Consider the following 22,712-nt stretch of genomic DNA (forward strand, 5'->3'; position numbering starts at 1 on the left):
TTTTCTCGGAAAGTCAGGGTTGCAACATCGACAATGGTGAGTTTTTTGAGTATATCGGTGATGAGGTGACGAATGCAACATTATTTTCTAATTGCCCCCCAAAATATTCAAATTTCCCCCCTGTGGGGCGAACGCCCCACGTTGGGAAACACTGCTGTAAGGGTAAGTGTTTATGCAGATTGTGTGTGTTAACGGGACTAGTTTACATATTTGTGGGATGAAAAACCTGAGCTTTCGGGGGAAGACTCTGCGACCCCCGTATGAAACCGGATAACTCAACTTCAGTCGAAAATCCCTGATAAAGGTTCTTCGCGTCCTAGACAAAATTCGAAACCCAGGTCTTTCCAACCAAAGGACCTTCGTCTATATTGACTGAACTATGGTCAATGATTGATTAGAATCTGTACTATTCATTACGCAAAGTTCGTTCTTTAATCTAGGGCCAATGCAACTCTGTGTTTTATTCTCATAAGCTGTAGGTCTTTCTAAGCTTTTATCCAATCTTATACGGATGTAGCAGAGGTTTTGCTTCCGGAAAATAGTTTTTTTTTTAACCGACAAGACATGCAAATCAGCCAAAAGAATACACATAACTCTCATAGACTTACTTGCTTCGTCCTAATTCAAAACAAACAAAGCGTACAGACAGACACTCAGTGCATCATATAAGTAATGTCAATAAATAGCGCATAATATAAGTAATAAGTAAGTCAATACAAGTAAAAGCGTGAATTTCCTTATTAAAAACTTATCGAACCAGATTCAAGTTTGGACAGTTTGAACACACTTTCCATCCAATCCTTTGATAATAAACAAGCCTATTTATACATGCAGGATCACATCTCCATTCCTGTTGCTTGTTGCTGAGTGTCCTAAAACAGAACGTACTCGTTTGTTGACCCTGGAATATTCATGATGTGTTCTGCATATAATAAAGAAAGAAAGTGAACTCAAGGAAAATTCTCCTTCCTTTATTGATGATAGCCGACTATGTGAGCAACAAAATTGAAAACTAGAATGATCGATGGAGGAGTACTGTTATTTCCTTGAAGACGTAGACCTAACTTCTTAAATCTTTATGCATCAGAAATATCTTGATGCTCTCTCTCTCTCTCTCTCTCTCTCTCTCTCTCTCTCTCTCTCTTTTTCTCTCTCTCTCTCTCTCTCTCTCTCTCTCTCTCTCTCTCTCTCTCTCTCTCTCTCTCTCTCTTTCTCTCAGGGGATTCTTTAGTGGTTTGACTGCATACACAGCTTGACGATATCTGGGTCATCCAGAATAACATCTGGTTAATCAAATCAAATACATAAAAGCGAAGTACAAAATGTGTGTAAACAGTATTATTTTTAAAGAAAGACGCTATCAAATACATACGATCGTACTTTTTTCTTTTCTTTTTTTTTTTTTTTTTGATATGTTGATATTCAAAGCAACGAGCAAGACTGTGCTTACAAATCTCCATAATCTGATTTTTCTGATCGCCATAATATGCATACAGATTTATGAGATACGAGCAGTTGCTGCTTCTAAAAGTCTTTATTTCTGGACCACGAGTTAAAAAATTATCCTCAAAATATTGAGTTAAAGTTGAGTACACTGAAACAATACTGAGAATTTTGTAAATTGTGCAACGTTTTGACATTATTCAGTCATATGCTTGAAATAACTGGGAAATGTTAATAGGGTAAGAAAACTTGGAATTAGACATAAATTCTCTGATGTATGACGTATAATTTTGGACTTTTAAAATATATTGAAGGCAGCACTAAAAGTACACATTTCACCCGAAAAGAAAGCGAGTTTCCAGGTGATGAATTTTAGAAGCATATGCATCAATATGAAAGTTCAAATACCACGCAAAAAAACATTGTTCCTTCTCCGATACTTCTTTATTCCATTTTTGTTTGTTTTCATGATTTTAACATGCTGTTCTTTTTGGGAAGGCCTGCGATGACCTCAGCGATGAGTGTGTGTGTTCCCATAGAGTGATGACACTTTGAGCAGTCGTTACGCACAGCCACAAGTGACGATCCACAGTGGACAGATCCTACAGTATGGCATATTGTCTGGATGAAACCCTTTCTAAAATGTGAGTAGATGATGAATATTGCCTTTGCATGTACACAAAGGATTGACTAATGTTTACCGTGGGTTATAGGGAGTGGTCTGCTATCCACTCATATTTATACATGTTTTGTATAAATGCAAAATTATTTTTAGAATTTGTACCAAACGTTGTGAGCTTTCGTAGCTCAGTCAGTTTCGACGATGTCCTTTGGTTAGAAAGTCGTGGGTTCAAATCTCGTATAGAACGCCAAGAACCTTCATAAGAGCTTTTCATCTAAAGGGGAGTTAGCCAGCCTCATATATAAGTGATAGTTTTCGTTTTCCTTCTCGAAACTCGGGATTTTCATCCCGCAAAACAAGCAAACCAGGAGAACACCATTTACTGACATGAGACTGCGTGAATAAGGATTAGCCATCTAGTTTCGAAAGCCTGCATGGTATGTGGTATGGGTTTGCGTGTAAGCGTCAAACAGCACAGAGCAAAACATCATATAAATCTTACACAGAATTTCATATGTGCTTCAAAGCAACCGAATGAAAATTATATGTAAGTTATTAGTCTGTGTGTTCTCATTCCTATAGGTAAAATAAGCTTCAGTAGACGACTTTATCAAAATTTACGGGAAAACATGTAGGGCTTAATCAGTGCTTGCATTCTTCGCTTACCTTGCGAATACAGCTACTGGATATTTTTATTTTCTCATAGTTCTAGTATGAAAACAGGTGATCGTTTACTGCAACTAAATCACATAATTTTCATATTACTATGCTGACTTAAGTTTATTGCTAGCACACAATTATATAAATAAAAACAAGGAAATGCGTTTTCTTATTCAGTTATTTTTATAATGTTGCACTTTATTTTACATAAAATAAAGATTTTATACAACTGGAACCTTGAATGTGTCTATGCAGACGGGAGGGTTTAATCCGACCCTGGATATTCTATTCTAGCCTATGCCGGTGTCTCTTCTGTTTCGCTTCTTATCATGGACTAATGCTCAAACATCAAGCTTATCGAGTGCATGGTTCCCCCACTGTTGCTCTTCAATACTGACGTCCTTCCTTTTGTTTCTGTGGATGACATCATCTTTGAAACTCTTTCTCGCGTCGCCCTAGGAATGTGTGAAGCCTTTATCTGCGAAGTGCTTGTCAAACGTACAACAAATAATTACGCCTCTTTCAAACTCGGTACCCGCCTCTTGCAGTAATGTGCTTGAATCTTCTTGTATCTTGATATTGCCCTGAATAGTTTTATTATAAGTAGATAGCAAAAAAATGGCCATGATAACAAATGCATATATCGCACATTGTCAGGTGTTTTTTATCGTGGCTTTAAGAACTGTCATTGATATATTTCCATAATTAACATTATAAGAAATACAATGAAAGCAAATCAGATGTTAAATGAATTAAAATTGTTAATAGTTTTTTTTTTAATTTAACATTCAGATTAAAATTTTAAACACTCAATGCATTTTTGATTGTTGCACTTGTGGTGTCAAGGAAAAATCGGAAATGTCATTAATTCTGTTCTCGTTAACACATCTCCGTATCCTTACATGGTGAAAACATGGGGAAGTGATTGATTATTCAGAAGAAATCTCTGCCGTCGGCATGGACAAAATCTTGAGTTTCGTGCCATTCATCTAACCCGTATATCGTTATATCAAAACCAAGGCTAGTGACCTAAATTCTCTAATAGCCACATTGCCACTGTTGAGTTTATTCTTTACCGAGATCTAATAAATGTTTTTTGCCTCTGTATAATGCACACCTAGACACGAAAGTGTATAAAAATAAAACATTTTAAAAAATTTGAACTTTTTTTATAACACACTTACCCAGAAATTGTTCTCATTATAAACAATGGGAGTCATTCACAGACTAAGGTATGCAAAATCAGTCAAGAAAAAAAAAGTTAATAAGTATATATAAGCATCTTAAATGTGATAACGAAGAAGTATTTCTCCTCTGCTTCTTCTATTTAAATATAAATAAATAATAAATGTTTAAGTGAGGTATTTCATGCGCAAACTTTGTTTCCTTATACTTGGATAAAGGATTAAAATAAGAATATAGGTAATTTCTTGTCAAATATAATTTACTTGGAAAAACCATCGAAAACCATCTTTGATCCAGGTTATTTCAATAATAAGTGGATGCACCTTTTCTACTACCGACTGGTCAGTTGGAACGGAGTCCAACTGACCAGTCGGCTTGTGGAAAAGGCTGAAAACCGCCTCTAGCGGATCGCTACCTCTTGTTCTTTGTGATTCTCCTTTGGCTATGCCATCTTCCTCCCTTTGATACCTTTAGTGCTTTCCAGAGGGTAATTTCGGCTATCCGCTGATCCATCAGATCAGCACCGCCAGAGAAGCGAGTCGGAATCGAATGGTAATATAGGTATAGGTAATATCTAATAGATATAGGTAATATCTTGTCTATATATATATATATATATATATATATATATATATATATATATATATATAGATTTTTTTTTTTTTTTTTTTCCATCTGAAAGTGAGTTAGCCATTTTCATACAGGGACAGCAAGTTTTCCTCCTCGGAAACTTTTTCTTATTGAAAAACAGAAAAACCGGGCAGGTTAACAGACATAATGTACTGACCTCATATGCCCTTTGACAAAAAAAAACAAACACCTTAATATAAAAGATGTCAAACTCGTAATCCTAAAATTTTTTGAAGTTATGTTCAAGTTGTCCTTTTTTTTAAGATCTGCAAATGCTTATAGTTTTTGTCCGTTCTGCTTCAAAAACTACAAGCATAATAAAATTATCACATTTATCCACGATTCAGAAAGCGTAGGTTGTTCAACAGAGCCCCTTTCTATACTTGCTCCACTGTCTATCGCCGATACATTTTATATTTCTACTCACATGGAAATTGTTCAAGCGAATTAGCACTTGCAGCCCCTCTACTTCACTCAACACATTCAAAATAAGTTACTACTTGTGTTAAAACACGAACAGCAACTAATAATCGTCTCCAATCCTTAAAAAAAAAAAAAAATAATAATGTCTTCCATTCTTATATACTTTATAGGCATTTGTGTTCTCCAGCAACTACGGTATAACTTTAATATATAAGCAGCATTGGCTGCTAATTTGCTATCCTCAGAAATTAACATTTAGATATTACAGATTTTCAACTGTTTGTGAGAGTAATATTAAGAAAGCCTTTAATTTTGTGTCTTTTTCACGTTATTTTAATTTGTTTGTTTCTGCATTGCAGAGCGCTAGTAGTTGTAATTTTATGGAGTTTTGTATTTCTTTTAATTCCTTTTAATTGTCCTTTCACCTTTATCATATTTCCCGCATGGAAAACTAAACAAACAAACAAAAGTGACAGCAATGCATCATCATGCTAATTTTCAGCAAACTACTTTGCTTAAAATAATCAGACTTAATTCTACCGAGTTTCTTGACTTGTGTGTGGGCATGTGTCGTGTCACCGAAAGGAAAAGCTGGCAAAATGTAAATGAGGCATTCTGGTAGTTTTAGCCTACGGTAGTTGGTACGCTCGGTCACTACACGACCGTACAAATTATTGTGTCACAAATGTGTCATTTAGGGTTTTAATAACATCTAATAAAATAGGTAAGGTGTGTCTGTTATCACCTCTCAATATCAACAGTGTGTGATAAACAAGCAGAGGGAATTTAGAAATTAAGCGAAGTTTTTTTTTTTTTTTTGCTTCGAATAGTTTTGGAAAATAACATTGCATTTATCTGATCACCATCGTAGGGGAAAAAAGTGTTAACGGATTTTCCCTTCCCCTTGGGTCTCGGTATGATATTTCAATTTCCTAATATAATCTGTAAATTTTGGTTTTTATTAAAAAAAAAAAAAAAAGCAAAATGACTTGGATATTTCTGTATTACTGGCTATTACTGTATTACGCCCCCCCCCCCCTCCAACCATATTACAGATAGTAATATGGTTGGAGGGGGGGGCGTAAGAAAGCCTTTAATTTTGTGTCTTTTTCACGTTATTTTAATTTGTTTGTTTCTTGTAGAGTATAATACTGGATCAATCCTCCTGTTAGAACACACTTGAGGTTTCCTGAAATAAAAAAAAGCAAAGTTGCTTGGTTGATAGGCCATTTAGACTCAGAGCGTTAATGGAATACAGGATGAATGGTTGTTTTTTTTTTTTTTTTCATTTAAAAATCACAAACATCCCGCCGTGGGCATGGATGTTTGTGATTGTCTGCGGAAATAGTAGTGGTGGTGGTCGGCGGTAGGTGGCGTTGGTGTAGTTACGGTCAGTTGGTGGATTGAGTGGTGGAGACAGAGCTATAGAGCAGGTGCCCTCCCTCGATGAGTCTTTGGACTCCCTGGAAGTGTTAAATAATATTAATAATAAAAACAAACAAACACAGTAGATCTGTATTTCAGGATCGAGATGATAACAGTCCATTTACTCGAAAATATTTTTCCTTAAAGACTGTCCTTACCTCCACATCCTCTCCTGTGTTCTCGCTTATCGTAAATATTTATATAAAATGACTCTGAAGGCTATAAAACAAACAACAAAAACTACACATTTCTCGAGATATTTTAATCTTTAGAATGAAGTGGGAAACACTTCATTCTAAAGTTGATTCAGTTCCTTACAAACAGCAATAAATTAAAGCAAAATTGTAAAGGAAGTCAAGTCTTCAGTAATGTGAATAATATTTTTCTCTTGGGAGGAAGAGTTCACATCATTCAAGAGTAACACGAAGCAGTTTTTATTCAAATATTTCACTTGTATCGTAATGTAAATTTTAGAAATGGAAAAAAAAATGTACAGTTAACTTAATAATATCCAAATATAGTTTTGTCAGCTTAGTCTTTCCTCAACGGTCTATAATCTTATGCAAGAAAAGGTTTATTAATATATTGTGCTTCTTGAGGGGGGTCTTGCCTCTGGGAAAATACACACGAAACCATCGATAAGCATATCACAGTGATTTTTAATAATGTGAACACCTCCACTGATGTCAAAATGTGCAGCCTCATCAGAGATACTTTTAACATTTCAAAAAGTGTTTTATTTCAGAGATTAGATGAAGATTTCTCTTGAGCTACACCAGATCAATTGATTTAATAACATATTATTATATCGCATATATTATAATATTTTATTTAAGTATGTTTCATGACTACGTCATATATATTACTTGAATTAATACCGAAATATGTAATTCTTATGATGACAGAAATTACTAACGGAACATTTTTTTTTTTATTTTTAAGTCGAATAACATGCAACTCCGTCTATTGATCATAAAGAGAAGCTCGACTGGAACAACATATTTGCAGAGATGAAGGTAATAATCAGTGATTTGTTTCGCTCACCTTTAAACCAACCATAAAAACACCAAAAACGGAAACAGAAATCCGGAAATATCTTGAGGTAGAGGTTTTATTTAATTGCATACCCCTATAGGAGGGCCCTTGAATTTGCGCCATGGGAGGAAGTCATGGATCTTTCACGAGTAAAACAACTTATCGACCATTTTGTTGAATTACAAAATGGTCGATAATTTGTTTTAGAAATATTCTCTTGTCGGCCGACGTTGCAATTAAATCGTATCATGGGGAGAGAGAGAGAGAGAGAGAGGGAGTAGAATGTATGTCGACTGTACCCAGAGGGAAAACTGATAGTCAAAATATGTTTACTGACATTCATTTACAAAAATATTGAAGGCAGGACACTGCCTTGATGGTCTTTCATATTTTGTGTCCGTATTCATGTTTATTTATTATTTATTTTATTTTTAGGTTTCGTCTTAGATCGCTCTACTGATTTCTCAAGGCAGTTAGAAGGCCGTCAGATGAGTAGCACGTGCTTCGCAAATTCTCTTCCACGAGGCGTGGCAGAGCTAGGCGAAAGCAAGGAGCTAAGGCGGCCTACCTGCTGCACTCCAGTATTGGCCTCGGGCATATTTAGGTAGCTCGTTTTCTCTCCTTCCAACCCCCATCGACTGAAGCTGCCTGCTGTATCTCCATGGCGGGTATTTCAGTGTGTGGAGTGGTTATCCAAGTTCTGTTTCATAATCTTTCCCTAAAGAAAGGGAGGGGAAAGTCTACTTTTGTGACGAAGTCAACGCACCCTTAAGTCTTACTGTTCCATAATGATCACAGATCCTAACATTTTTTTTTTTTAATTTAATTTTTGCGTGCCATTTTTATGGTCCTTTTGTCTTTATAGTGATTTATTTACCGGTTGTTCAGTTTCGTCTGCCAGTGATAAACTCACAAATCTACAAAAGCAGATCCATGGCACGATGCACGTAGTACGAAAAGTATGGCGTATATATTTAAAGTGTGCATGCTATGGAAATTAAAAGTGTATTGTAAATAGGACCAGCTGATTTGGGATAAAAATTCAGGTATGGCTTGTAATTTTCGTTTAAAATTGAATGTACATACAGAAAAAAAGAACGAAAGAAATGAACCAAATTAAAAGGGAGAAGGACTGTGTGTGTGTATGTATGTGTGTTCTAGTTAAGTTTGTTGCTATGATTTGTCAAGAGCATTTTTGGATCTAACATTAAGTCTTGTTTAAAACTAACTCGTGCTTTGTTTCTTCACTATGAAGGTTTCTTAGCTTGGCGGAGATAAATCACTACAGTTTAGGCTTATTGCATTATATATAACGGTTTGGGGAAAAACACAAAGATGTTTTATAGGCCTTAGAGTTTAGTTGAGTTTGCTTGCTGTTCCATATACTGATAAAGCCTAACATGAGAACAACCTTGTTCAAATTGGCATGAGACCAAGGAGTGGCAGGAACGAACTTGACTATGTCATGATTAAAAATATACTGCTGATTCCCCCACACACACACACTCATTTTACTTCCTCTTTCATTCAATTCCTGTTTAGCAAAAGGCTTAATAGACAACCCTAATAAACTGCATATTGAGCTTTGTCAGAAGAATCATTTTTCGGGAGACCCACACAGTTGATCTTGCATCACGATAGATAAATGCTTGCATGAAAATCATGCAGCACCAGGATTCTGTTCAAAGCACACTCTATTGCAGCACAGCTTATTCAAAACATTAATCTTCCTGCAAAAGATAAAAAGCAGCGTGTAAGAGCTCATTTATGCAATGTGATAGCGTCACATATTTTGTAAAAATCATCTACCCTAAAGATTTTTACAAACATCCGTACCGCAGTAGGATTTGAACTCATAATTGATGGTAATGAAGTTCATTTAATCGCTGGGCCCATTCTTTCTCTATTGGATAAGTTATCTTATTATTTTCTTTGTTTTCTTATAAAACATAAATTGCATTGATGTTTTTAGCCATTAGATGACAGTCACTCATTATGTTACTTTGTAAAATTACAGTACTAATACATAATGAACTAATAAAGTTCATACTTTCTTGAACAAGAATGGAAAATACTTGCAAATACTGTCATTTAATTATTCGCGAATCTTTAGGGAGACAAAGCCATATAATATCCCAAATAATCTTTGCATTATCGATTGAAATATATGGAACAACGTAAGACATAAGCCTAACACTAGACTTATTTGTAATGCATTAAACCACCAATTGCTAATTAATTGTTAGGATAGCACAGAAGCAGAAGATCCAAATTGCGTGGAGATTCGTTATAATTCTTCTATTTCTTTTTTTCTATCAGCCTGGTGTGGATGTGATATATATGACTAGCTTTGGAACACTCGGAGAATCATGGTTTATAATGCACTAGAAGTTTGAGTTACGACAGATAGTCCTCCATTCCAGCAAGATTTTAGAAATGTCACCTTAGAAGATTTGATGCATTTATCCATGCTTCTAATGTGCACGTATCACATGTGGTAAGCATGTGAGCCAGGGTAGTTTCCATTATTATCCACTAACAATATATAAAACAAGATTTGCTGTAACAGAAATGAATTTACTTAATATCCACTTAAGTTGGCCAAGTGGAAAGCATCGCTATCTTCAACTAACAAGAGTGCGAGTTCGTAAGTCAATGTGTTCCACTATGGCATGAATGTTTGTGAATTACTTTAAGTGTGCACAAATTTCGTGTAAAAAACGCTCCTCTACTTATTGGAGATCGAAGTGGTTTGAAAAATACCATGTTGACTCTCTATCGCAGGGAAAACTGGATTACTCTGCTTTAGGCAACTCATGAAGCTAAGTGTAAAATAGGTTTACAACCTTTCGTGGGCACGATTCACATAAAATCAAGCAATAAGCAGCCACTATACTTGAATTCCATTTGCCACGTTGAACTTGCATATCGACGAACAATATGTGATGAAATGCTCTCTATACTTGGGAGTAGATTATCAGCTGTTTGTGTATTCTAAGTGAGCTCAGAGCATTGTAATCACGTGTCAGATTTATTCGCAGTCCGTGTCAAAGTCTCCATCATTGAATAATCCTCGCTTTACGGACCTGCGAATTATATATATATATATATATATATATAGATAGATAGATAGATAGATAGAATAATAATAAAAATCTTATAAGCTCAAGGCTTATACGGGTTGGTTCGGAGTAGTACTTTTGCTAAATATCCATGTCTTTCGAGAGGGAGGAGGGTGGTGAAAATTCGAATATGCAATTTTTGTAAACGAGCAGTGCTAGCGGAGTGAACTGCACTTCCGCTTTCATATCTAATGACTGCGAGTTTCGAATCCCGCTGTGCGTATCTTCATGCGGTCGGTGATTTTCGTCGCCGTTATGAGACCACCAGCTATTGAGGAAATTTACCAATACAAAATAAATAAAGTATTTTACTACAGAATCTTGAATCTGAATAACGTCTGTCTGTTGTGCGAATGTGGCCTATAGTTCGTCATCAGTGCAGACAACTAGAAACAGCGTAACTCTAATTCCTTTCCGTGCAATTGCCAATAACTGGGTACCCCACATTTCATTTTACCTTGAACCTTCAAAGAGTATGTTGTTCTTAGTTCCATGTTGTTTAAAGTGTTGCCCACATCCTTCAAAAGGTTGAATAACCTGATCCAACCCACTCACCCGCCATACTGATGAGCTGTTGGTTTGCCATCTTTCCGGTTGGAATTATCATTAAAAAAAAAGAAAAAGAAAAAAAACATTTCAGTTCTAAATATATCCCTTTTTTTTTTTTTTTGTTGTTGTTGTTCCCGATATTTGCAAAAGAATTCATCATTATCCTTTTTTTAAAAAAACTGCATGAAAAAGCATACTGGTATGATACGCTAAATGAGTCGATGGTTGAATTGAGAGTTATTAACATTGAATGCGAATTTAGGTTCTGATTTATTAGAAAAGTAAGATGAAATTTTAGTTAATAGAACACAACAGAAGAAAGAACTATCTAAAAAAAAAAAAATTGACATAACATTTCCCGAAATCCAGCAATGTTCATTCCAACATTCTAAGTTAAAAAATGAAAAACCCCAGATAAACTGGCAGAAAAAACCCTGCTGTCCATGCCAAGGCCCGGCTAACTCGGCTATGATTGAGGAAAATCCTTAAGCTCCTCACGTCGTCGGGAATCGAACCTAGGACACTCCTCCCCCAGGAATATGGTTGGTTTACTAAGCGCAAAGCCACTAGGACTTTTTCTGGATTATCTATAGCCCTTAATCCAACCGCATATTAAAATGTGTTGCTCATTATCAAGCTTTCTTTCATTATTTGTAAACAGTCGTCGGTATCAATGGATGTCCTGGTCATCCGTAAGTGAAGCTGTTGGACAGTTTTTAAACATATGAATCCACTTGTATATGCTTTGGTGACTTAAAATGTTGTTGCCATATGCGCTAAATTTCTCCACACGCTGCACTTCAGCGCGCGCGCACACACATATACACACACAAAGAACCGCTACGAAACTTCACCCTTAGCACAACACATTCGGGTAGATACTGTTCTCTAGCATCCACCAAACCCAGACTTGTCCGTCAGCATGCCAGATGATGAAGCGTGAGAACGTATTTTTACTATTCCAGAGTTCAATGGAGGCGAGCTTTACACCACTCCATCCTATACCTTGCATTGCTTTGTCCTTGTTGATGTTAGAATTGTGTCTGGCTGCCATGGAAACCCATATTCTTTAACACCCAACGAACAGTTGTGGTGCTAGCGTTGTTTACAGAACTCAGTAGCAAGTGTTTCGACCGAGATAGGCAATTTTTTTTCGCGCTACGCACTTCAATATTCGGCTGTCCCGCTCTCTGATTTTATTTGGCCTTCCAGGTCGCGATTGTGCTGTTGCTACTTCTACGCGTTTCCACTACACAATGACATCACTTACAGTTGATCGGGGAAGCTGCAGAGGTTGTTGCAAAGGTGGCTTGTAATGTATATAGTCCTATCCACTACTACGAAGAGGTGTTCGGATAACAGATAGTGTACCTTACTTTACTTCGTATGGGATTCCTCTTTTCCTCCCCTGACCCTTAGGACGGGTGGAGCCCTCCTGATGAGGGATTAAGTATGTGTTTTATGATTATAGATCCGTGTGTGTTCACGGGAGCGGTTTATCTGTTCTGGGAACGAAAAACTAGAGTTTCCGGGTGAAAAAAAAAAAAAAACCTACCTACGTATGACACCGGCTAACTCACCTTTAGTCGAAAGAGACCAGATAAAGGTTCCTCACGTCATGAACGGGAATCAAACCCAGGTCTTCTTTCCGACCAAAGGGCACCGACTGAGCTACGGAAGCTCTAGTGTATCTTCTTTAAGTTACAGTACGATTTTTTGGTACGTTTTTGTTTTTAAGTAGCTTAATGTTTATGGTTACACGTGCATTCAGCAGAGGGATCAAGCGAAAAAAAAAAAAAAAGAAAAAGAATAAAGCATTAGGAATAGTTTTTATATAACTGCAAGATGTGTGGAAAAGACATTAGTCAAACTCGCCTTTTAGCTAGAAAGTGCTGATATTATTTAATCCTCTTTAAAATTTAGATTTATCTACCTTTGAACAAATGGCTGTTTATCCTTAAACTTCCGCTTCCGGGGAGTGTGTGTATGTGTGCGTGCGTGCGTGTGTTTGTTGATACATATTTCTGAAACCCTACTTTAGCGATAAAAATATAGAATCAATTTCTAGCCTGCATAAGCAGGCGTCGAGTTTCAATCTAAAATCGAGCTGTATTCGCTTTCTCTTTCACATATAAACGACTACAACGCATACAAATTATAGAGGTTTAAGAAGATAGTACACCTCCTTTTCTCCATTTATCAAAATTTACACAACAAAAACAAACCGTACTTCTAGTTCTAACTCCACCAATGTTTCCCCTTATCATTATTCTTTTTTTTCTTTTTTTTTTTTCATGCATGCACTGGATGTTTATATTCACGTGTAGCGGTTATCAAGAGCAATATGCGGATATGCTCTACCGTACTAGACGCCATCAAGGGCATAAACGTAGATAATATTAATTGCAAGGCACTGGAGATAGTGTTGCGCGACCTTCCGAACTAGAAGCTTAATGAGAACTTTGATTAGTTTTTTTTTTAAAGGCTGATTTCGATAACGGAGATGGAAAAACCCTCGAATTTCTGAGTAATAACGAAGGGATGTATGAGCCATTTCAGGAAGTTGTGCGATATATCTATCAAGAGTGCTACTTCCTCTTTCACTTTTGCTGAATAATGATAAAAATAAATCAACATTCTACACAAAATAATTTAAGAAACATATGATATTTATAATTTATCAATTTTTATAATATTTATATAAATCAAAAATTTTATATGAACGAGTTCTACCTTTGGTTGGAAAGCAGGGTAGCTCCGTCACCTAATAAGCTGTGCTGTTTTTTTTTTTTTTTTTTTATATTGTTTAAATTAGAAGCAACTGACGAGGTTTTTCCTTCCCTAAACACTGGTATTTCATTCCACAAAAAGAGACATACGGGCAGGAGAACACGCGCAGTTAACTGACATAATACACTTGCGCATCTTAAGTTGTTTCGGCCGTACCTCTAGTAAATTGACTACCCATATCCGAAGTAGAACTCCTTCCCATTCGGATCAAATGATGTGTTTTAATTGTCCCAGCCAGAAGAAAATTTGCCATACAACGAAATTTGCAATGTGTGTCTCCTTTCGTCTGTTATTATATCTACGCTAAACAAATAGAATTCGCTGCAGTGGCATTTCTTGTTATTAATATTAATATTTCTTCTTCCAGTTCCGCTAAATGTAGTCCAAACTACATAAACAAATGTTGCATAAATCTAATTTATTGATTTATTTTGAATTGTATATTTTGTGAATTTGAAATATATATATATATATCTCCAAAAGTACAGTTTAAATCATTCATAAATCGATGAATGTTTATTCTGATTGGGATTTCCATTTATGATACCATTTCTTTTTTATTTGATTGCGATAATGATAAACAAACCTGTTTCAGTTCGAAAACTTTTCCGTGCTAAAAGAAACCCTGAAAAAAAAAGAAAAAAAAAAAAGAAACGTAAACATGGTTCCAAATCATACAGGATGAGGAAGATGGTATTAAGGATCAATACACTAATGCCCGTCTGCAATCATCATACACGTACAAGGAAATCCAGCAAGTAGAATTTAATTAGCTCTGCCGAACATTATCTTTTTTAATCACTTATTAAACAGACTTTAAACTAATTTCGCAAATGATTCTATATTACATCATCGAAAAAAGTATACAGAGAAAGAGGAGTTTTTTTTTATTTTTTTTATTTTTTTTTATTTTTTTTTTAAATCGGTGGCCAACCGATTATTTTGTAAGCATCGGGAAGGAGTACTACCGGAAAATAACTGATACTATCCCGTGATGCTAATTATTATCTGAAATAGTGCGAGTTCTACGGTAGATTTTGCTGAGTTGTGGAGTTAAAATCACAGTTGTAAGTTTTAAAAAAATAATAATAATAAAAGGCCTACAAAAAATTTCTTCACTCAGCCAGTCCAATCGAATGTACAATGGCCTTTCTTCGAAAGATCTGCGGAACTAGAATTGTTGCCTCTAGGCTACATAGGTCAAAATTTTGAAGGAAAAAAAAAGTAAAATAAATGGGAAACTTTTGATTTCACACCTGGTCATCTGATACTTACTTTTCCAAACTGGTTCCAAATGATTTTTTGGGGCTTTTTTGTTTACACTATTTAAACAATCAACGCAAGGTTAACTACTACAGTAGTGGCTTATCTAGATTTCAGAACAAATCTAATAATAAGGATTTAAACTGTTGTAAAATGATTGTTGTCATAATCTTTCTAAATTCAAATGTGCTTCACCGAGCTCTTTGCAGATTAGGGAGCGAGATTAAAATCTTTATTCTGAATTCCGAATTTTAATTATTCATATCTTTAAAGTATAAAGGAGAACAATAATGAAAGTCAAAACGTTCTCAGAAGATGGCAGCACTGTACTTCAACTTTATTTCGAAAGGAAGTTTAATAACAGGGAAGGAAATTACTTTCTGTAATATTGCACGTTCGGTTCCATGACAACCGGTTATTTGCAGTACGCATTAACCAATCAGCAGTAAATGACTGGTAAAGAAGAAAACATACTCTGCAATCTAAATACATTGTCCACAAGAAAACCTTTTATTTTTTGACAACTGCTGGAGCGAATAAATTCTTTAAAGATGTAATTGCATGAGACTGTTAGAATATTTTCTTCATGCAGTGGCAAAAGTTGAGTGGCGGTGATTACTGTCATGATTGGATGGTTGCGGCGGTAGATTAGAATTAAGAAGTCTTCAAAAATTCTCATTAAAAAGCTCTTAAAATGCTCACCAGTTGCAAAAAAATGCATTTGTCATTCAAACTATTCTTTCAGCTAAAGAAAAAGAAGGGGAAAAATCCATTTATCAGACTTATTTTCATTCCGATTTTGTTGCAGAAACTTCGACATGAATAATATGTAAAATATTACATTTTTTAAAAAAATTATTTAGAGACTGTGTTTATTTTATATAATGTCTGTTTAGCTTCATTCCGCAAACAGCAAACTCAGCCAGTTTGCTGTTGGCGGAAAGTTAGTTGTTATGGCAACATTACTTCCGATGTCCGGCGCATGTGCAGTAAATGTGAATTACTGGAATGCGATATTTCCTAACGCAGAATTTCTACAAATACGCATTAGAAGTTAATTTTCGCTTTGTATATTAATTAAAATTTGTTTATATTATTTTAGCTGTATTTTATTAAAAGAATATCTTTAATTACAACATTAATTTATTGTACTTTTGTTATTTGTATATACTGAAATATCATTTGTTGATACTTGTAAATAATTCTGAATATAAATATAAATAAAAAGAAAGTGACAGTGCAGTGAGAGATATTTCTCCTCAGAAATATCTAAATTATTGATATTGATTGTACATCCTCAGTACAATCAATAAATCATACCACGGATACATAATTGCTTTTCTACAAAAATGCCTTTCTGACAAAGTCATCAGCTCTCTTCCTTCGATCAAAAATAAAAAAAAATAATAATAAATAAAAAAAACACCAAGAATGTTTACTGAAATGGCTGAAGGATACCGGTTTATGGAAGAAAATTACGGCATTGAAAAGTACTACATACCAAATCAAGAGCAATATATGCAAAGCTAACTAGAACCATTTTCCCAATACCTCAGCATCGAGAACAAAAAAGAGGAGAGATCAAACTAAGTTCAGTCTTAAACAATGTCTTAAACAAATTAAAATATTTCGTCTTCCAGTAAGTCCGTCCTATAAAACATTTTTCTTTAAAGCTCATCATGCATGTTTGCCAACCAAAATGTGGGTTGTGGCAAAAGGAACACCGTTGGATGGTCTTGCAACCTGTCAATTCTGTAAACAGCCAGAAACCCCTAACCACATGATGATTTATTGTAAAAAAGCAGAACAAATCTTGTGAGTCTTGTGAAACAATGGATGCCACAGAATCAAATAATAAATGAAAATCTAATATTTTGGCCAAATGAGAAAAAGTTAAGCAGAGTACAAACAATTATAATTATTATAACTGTGTTTACTATTTGGACATACAGGTGTGACCATATGTATGACAGAACAGGCAGCGCAAATATCCAAACAAAGTTTCATAAATACCTTCGAGATGTCATGAGGACCTCCATCCTTTTGAAAAAGATGAAAAAGGAATGGGAGTCCTTAGGAATTCACTTGCATCAAATAAACCAAGGCTACCTTTCAGATAGCTAAACAGAAAGAATCTTGTGTGTGTGTGTGTGTGTGTGTGTGTGTGTGAGAGAGAGAGAGAGAGAGAGAGAGAGAGAGAGAGCATCAGCTAATAACACAATTTCTGGAATGCTAAATGAACTTTAAGAAATCAAAATGTATAATCAAATAACAGTGTGTTAAAAGAGCTGACAATTGAATAGTTAATAACAGTAAAACAAATGTATTAAGAGTTAAAACCTGAATGTAACTAATAATGTAATTAATGGCATGTGACTATTCACTGTTAATGACTATGAGAAGTAAATTCATAAAAAAGAATTACTTGTAACAAATAGTAATACGCTTAAGGAGGTTAAAGCATATATAAATATATGATGTATCTATTTATGATATATATATTTTTATTACTATGTATTTATTTGTTATTGATTTAATAAAATATACTCCGCGGTACAGTTGGAAGGAGAACACTCCGAATATAAGTGGAAAGACCTGGGTTCGATTCGCATGACATGAGAAACTTTTAAGTGTTTTTTTATTTTATATTTTTTTACTTGAATGGATTTTCCGACCAGCAAAAACACAAACTGACCGGCTGAAGAAGATAGTTAATAGAAAAAAAGTGATGAGTCGAGTCGAGCTGGCTGAATTGTGTAGTGTTCGAATGACCTCCCAGAGTGAGTGCTGGGACTCCGTGCATTTACAAAATAATAATAATAATAATAATAATAATAATAATAATAACAATAATAATATCTTGTAAATAATATCAGGATGATCTTTATTAATTTCGTTTACTTCATTTTCTTATTTTTATTTTAGACTATCCCAACATTACTCGAATTCAACCCATATCTTTATCTTCTATCTGGAATGTATCTGTGCCGTTTAGTTTTGTAATCTTGTCAGCGTATACCATCCCGTAATGGAGGATTCAGAAGAACTCCATGCACCACTGTCATTTGGACATAAAACAGGTAATTCAGCCATTGACGCGCAACGTGAAACAGTGGAAGAAGCTGATGCCGATTCAGATGTTGAACCATCCTCACCTGATCACTATTTGACGAGTACTGATGAGGATGAAAGTGACGATGACACTATGACAAACGATTCACCTCGGTCTTCACTTCGTAACGAAAGTAAATCGTGTGATGTTCGAAGGACATTGGATTCAAATTCTCCTCAAACTCAAGCACCAAAAAGCTTCGATTTAAGTCAGTATCCAGGTAAACTCTTTGAGGATCCAAAGGATGATCATCCACACGTGTCACTCAAGGACCTTGAGGAGAAAAGTCTACGGGAGATTGCTCGTGAGCGAAGGAGAATTATAGAAAATCAAGTGGTACGAAGAAAAAAGATCCATCAGTGGCTCTTTAGTGAGCACCACCATGTTGAAACCAAACGAGCTGACGCGGAGAGCCATAAACACAGTGACAGTTCGAGTACGGGAACCTCTGAAACATCAGTCAAAAGAAAAGGGAAGTTGCATGCCATACAAAAACACTGGCACAACATGACAGCCAAACTCTCGCTCAAATCAAGCTCGTCCAAGTCTGTGATGGTTGGTAAGTTACTCTTTTTTCATCCCTTTCTCTCCTGTGAATACTGTTTCCATTTACATTAATGTAATTGTAGGATATTCACAATTTAGCGATATCCGATTATCTTGCCTTAATTTTTAGCGCAGCCATATTTGATAAAATATTTTTTTAAAAAACATCCTTTTCTTTTTATATAATTATTTTATCAAATATGGCCGCACTAAAAATTAATGTAAGATAATCAGATATCGCTAAATAATAGATGTCCCACATAATCACACTAATTTCTATATACGAAAAAATATATATAGATGGCGCTCTATTTCTAGTGGAAATAGAATGTCATCTGTTTTATTATAATTAGCTTTTGACTTCTTTTTCTGTTATTTTTTTTATTTGTTTATCTTCGATTTCTTTTTTGTGTTTCGTTTTGTTTCTTTTCTTTTTTGGATTTGTTTTCATCTCTGATTTATTTTTAATATGCTGTTTTCTAGGCGGCGCTCTTCTTATTTTTTTACCAGATATGGTGTTATTTACGATGTACGTGAATTGTACAATGTTATTTGCCAACGACCTGCTTCGTAGTACTGTAGCGAATTAGTTTACTTTCATAATAATTCCCTTCCTTTTTTAACCAAGGTATTTCACAATGAATTTGCGCAAGTTCGTGGTATAAATTCATAATGTTGATTAATGTGGTGTCTCCAACCAAAACCTGTATAACTGCAGCGGACAATAGCAAAACTAAGCCTAATTGTTTTATTTTTAATTGTTTAGGCCTAATATCGTGACAGAACTAGTGCTCGCTACTGTCACGCCTCACTCCTCATAATTCTCTCTTTGTGGATATGAACTAATTTGCTACGTTCGCTCTTTAACATCTTAACAGGAACTAATGATGCTAATCTTTCCTACTAACAGGATCCAAAGATCGAGATAATTGGACATTAAAGCGTAAAAATGAAGACCTTACCGACTCTACACCCAAAGGTAGGTAAAATTTTGAAATTTTAAGAGAATGAAAGAGAAAGGTTGAAGGATTGAAAGTGTTTAGTTTTCCTTCTCTGATTCATGTGGCATGAATAAAAAAAAATCATATAAGAACCATGGAGCACGTGCAGTACGGAGAATTGTGCCATAAAAATAACTTATTATTTTTGTAGCATTTTCAGATTTTCCACGGTTTTTTTCCGTTTTTTTTACGGTGAGTTTTCTTCCTGTTTATAGAATGGGCTCTACAGCATGGCGGTACTGCCGATAGGCCAGTTTCCAAGCATGGACCCAACGTATTAGTACAACAATCCCGGTAACTTTTTTAATGTGCTAATTCTATTACATTGAGTGAGTCAGATTGGCCACTGGGGTATCATATAGCTTAACTTTAATTAATTACACTGTTGTGAATGCGCCCTAACATTTTCATCCGGCATTAGGGAGAATTGCTTAATAAACAACTGGCTAAATCCCGGAGTAACAACAACAGACTTTTTTTGCTCTACAGAAATTAATATATTTGATCTTGTTTATTTTATTGCAGTGTAGCAACTCCTTTCATTTTTAATACGGCAGTTTGGCTTCACTGCATTTAAATCCCTTGATTTCATATTGATCTTTTCTTCGTTCCCAAATTATTTGTTTTATTAACAACAGAGAAATGTGTTTGAGAAATGTGTACCCCACCCCCTAATTTCACAGCACGGAAATCATAAGTGATGTTTGAACAACTGAAATTAAAGTTTCCTAAACACTCCCCTAAACAAGTAAAGTATCATTAGTTTTTTTTTTTTTCCTTCAGAAATCCATTGTACGTAAGTTCACAACTGGAAAGTCTACATTATGTAGTTACAGTGCACATTATAAAAGTCGCTTAATTATGTTGTGATTGCGCTTTTATTATGAAAGGTGTCATTAGTGGTGAATACCGTAGTAGGCCCAACAAAAAGCATAATGAATAAATATTTTTCTGAGTGCAACAAAATTGGTTGAAGAGATTACATAATAATTGTCTTGCACTCATCTGCATTAATAAATTTTGAATTCCATGAGGGACATGACTTGTTTTATGTTTGAACCAATAAGCTGATACTGGAGTTTTGTTTTGTTTTTTCTCAAGTAGTCATATACTGTACGCCCACAGATGCGAGACCCTTCGACACTTCTGCGCATGTCAAAAAAAAAAGCAGAATCCATTCCGATATTACGGTAATCAATGCGTTTCGTGGGATGAGCGTTTATTATTGTACGTCGGAAAATTGGCTTTTCTTTTATGAAAATTCTAGTTCTTAAAGTAGTAACTATTTTGCTTGTACAACAGTTGGAAAATTTATGTTATGTATAAAGCACGTGACTTCGCGTGTTGGTGGCGCCAATTCATGCATCCTTTATTTCTTTTCCCCTTCAGCATGAATTGATTATTTTTAAGCCTGAGTGTCATGGCTTTCCCACCATCCCCTCCTGTATGAGACCAGCTAACTCATTTTCAGTTCACACGTCCTCCAAAAAGTTTCTCCTGTCCTTCATTTGTCCACCCAAACGACTTTTAGAGTGAATGGACCAAATTCAGTACTTACTGGCTGTCGGAGGTCTACGTGATATACAGTATGTATATATATATGTGTGTGTGTGTGTTAAAGATACCAAGCTATTTTAAACCTGGTTTTACTCCATTTCCCAAGTAAGCATATAGGAACTGTGGAAATTATGCTTACGCTACCTATCCGAATTCATAGCTTTAACCTGCGAGAAGGCTATTCAGGTATGATTCAGGATCAACATACCCGAATAGAACGATTATTTGCTCTTTTCTATGTGCACTACCGCGAGTATGTGTTCTCTTTTGCTATTACGTAGTTCTAAACATGATCAATCCTTCTTGTCGCAATGGTAAGTTCGATTGTGTAATTATGACTCTCTGTATTTGCATCTGAAGAAGTCTTTTGGTAAGAGCATTTCTTCAGGTGCACTAAACTCAGTGGCGCATCCAGAGGGGGGGGGGGGCTTCCCCCAAAGAAAAAGGAAAAAAACACTAAAAAATTTTCCAAAAATCTTTTCCTAATTAAAATTCATTTTTTTAAAAATGTATGTTGTGTCGTGTCTTCTATTTCTATACTACTTATGAATTAGCGATCACTGCAGATGCTCAGTCATAGATCGTGTGCGATGCGTAGTGTGTATTCTCAAATCGTCTACTCAACTCGGCCTCCCCCAAAATTAAATCCTGAGTGCGCTACTGACTAAACTAATCATGCTAATTAACAGCAACAGATCTCGTGCATGTTTTTTTTTTTTTTATAATACTCTTTGGCAATAAAATCTCACATTAATATATCACATGTTCATATATCACCTCCCTCAAAAACTGTGGCCAAAGAAACCACTTCCTCTTTATGCTTTCTGGTTGTTCTTCTTGATATGCCGCCTATTCCTAACGTAAATTAGTCTTCTAGTCCTGCACGTGCAAGAAACGCGCTTGACATGTTAGATCTCACCGACATTACTTATCTGATGAAGCAATTATCAGCTTGGCATGAACTTATCGCTGAACTTTATCACTAGAAATCACCACAGTTGCAAATGTAATTCATTGTGTATAATATTTCCATTAGGGGCGGATTGTCCTCAGTTAATTATCCATACGTACTGTATATAAAAACGTTTTACCGAACAAATTTGTAAATCCGTACTAATCTAGAATCGCTCATTAGAAGAACAATAGAAAATTAGTTAATGAATGTAGATGTGCGTTTTAACCTGGAAAATTCTGTCAAGAGGAATTTGTTCTTGTTATAACAATGTGGCTATGCACGCAGTAAGTATGAATTGGATTTATTTATGTGAAGGTTATTTCGAATTATTTATAAAAATTGCGCGAAGTAATAAGGTTAGTTGAACTTTCCGGCCGAAGCAACTAAGGCTATG

The 22,712-nt window shown here is 35.3% G+C and overlaps 2 protein-coding genes across 2 annotated transcripts in view; both read left to right on the top strand.

Moving 5' to 3' along the window:
- LOC150095533 (phospholipid phosphatase-related protein type 5-like) overlaps window positions 1-8,031 on the top strand; it is a 109,733-nt gene extending 101,702 nt beyond the window's left edge. Inside the window, exon 7 of the mRNA XM_090410703.1 lies at window positions 7,859-8,031. Coding sequence (XP_090266829.1) covers window positions 7,859-8,031 — 173 coding nt within the window. The remainder of the gene's footprint in view (window positions 1-7,858) is intronic.
- A 10,144-nt stretch (window positions 8,032-18,175) lies between these two features.
- LOC150095534 (uncharacterized) overlaps window positions 18,176-22,712 on the top strand; it is a 68,753-nt gene continuing 64,216 nt past the window's right edge. The window contains exons 1-2 of the mRNA XM_090410704.1: window positions 18,176-18,818; window positions 19,716-19,784. Of these exons, the coding sequence (XP_090266830.1) occupies window positions 18,176-18,818; window positions 19,716-19,784 (712 nt within the window). The remainder of the gene's footprint in view (window positions 18,819-19,715; window positions 19,785-22,712) is intronic.

Source organism: Typopeltis vanoorti, chromosome 20 (genome assembly GCF_054136105.1).
Source record: "Typopeltis vanoorti isolate ZY-2024b chromosome 20, IOZ_Tvanoo_1.0, whole genome shotgun sequence".
Classification (NCBI taxonomy): Eukaryota; Metazoa; Arthropoda; class Arachnida; order Uropygi; family Thelyphonidae; genus Typopeltis; species Typopeltis vanoorti.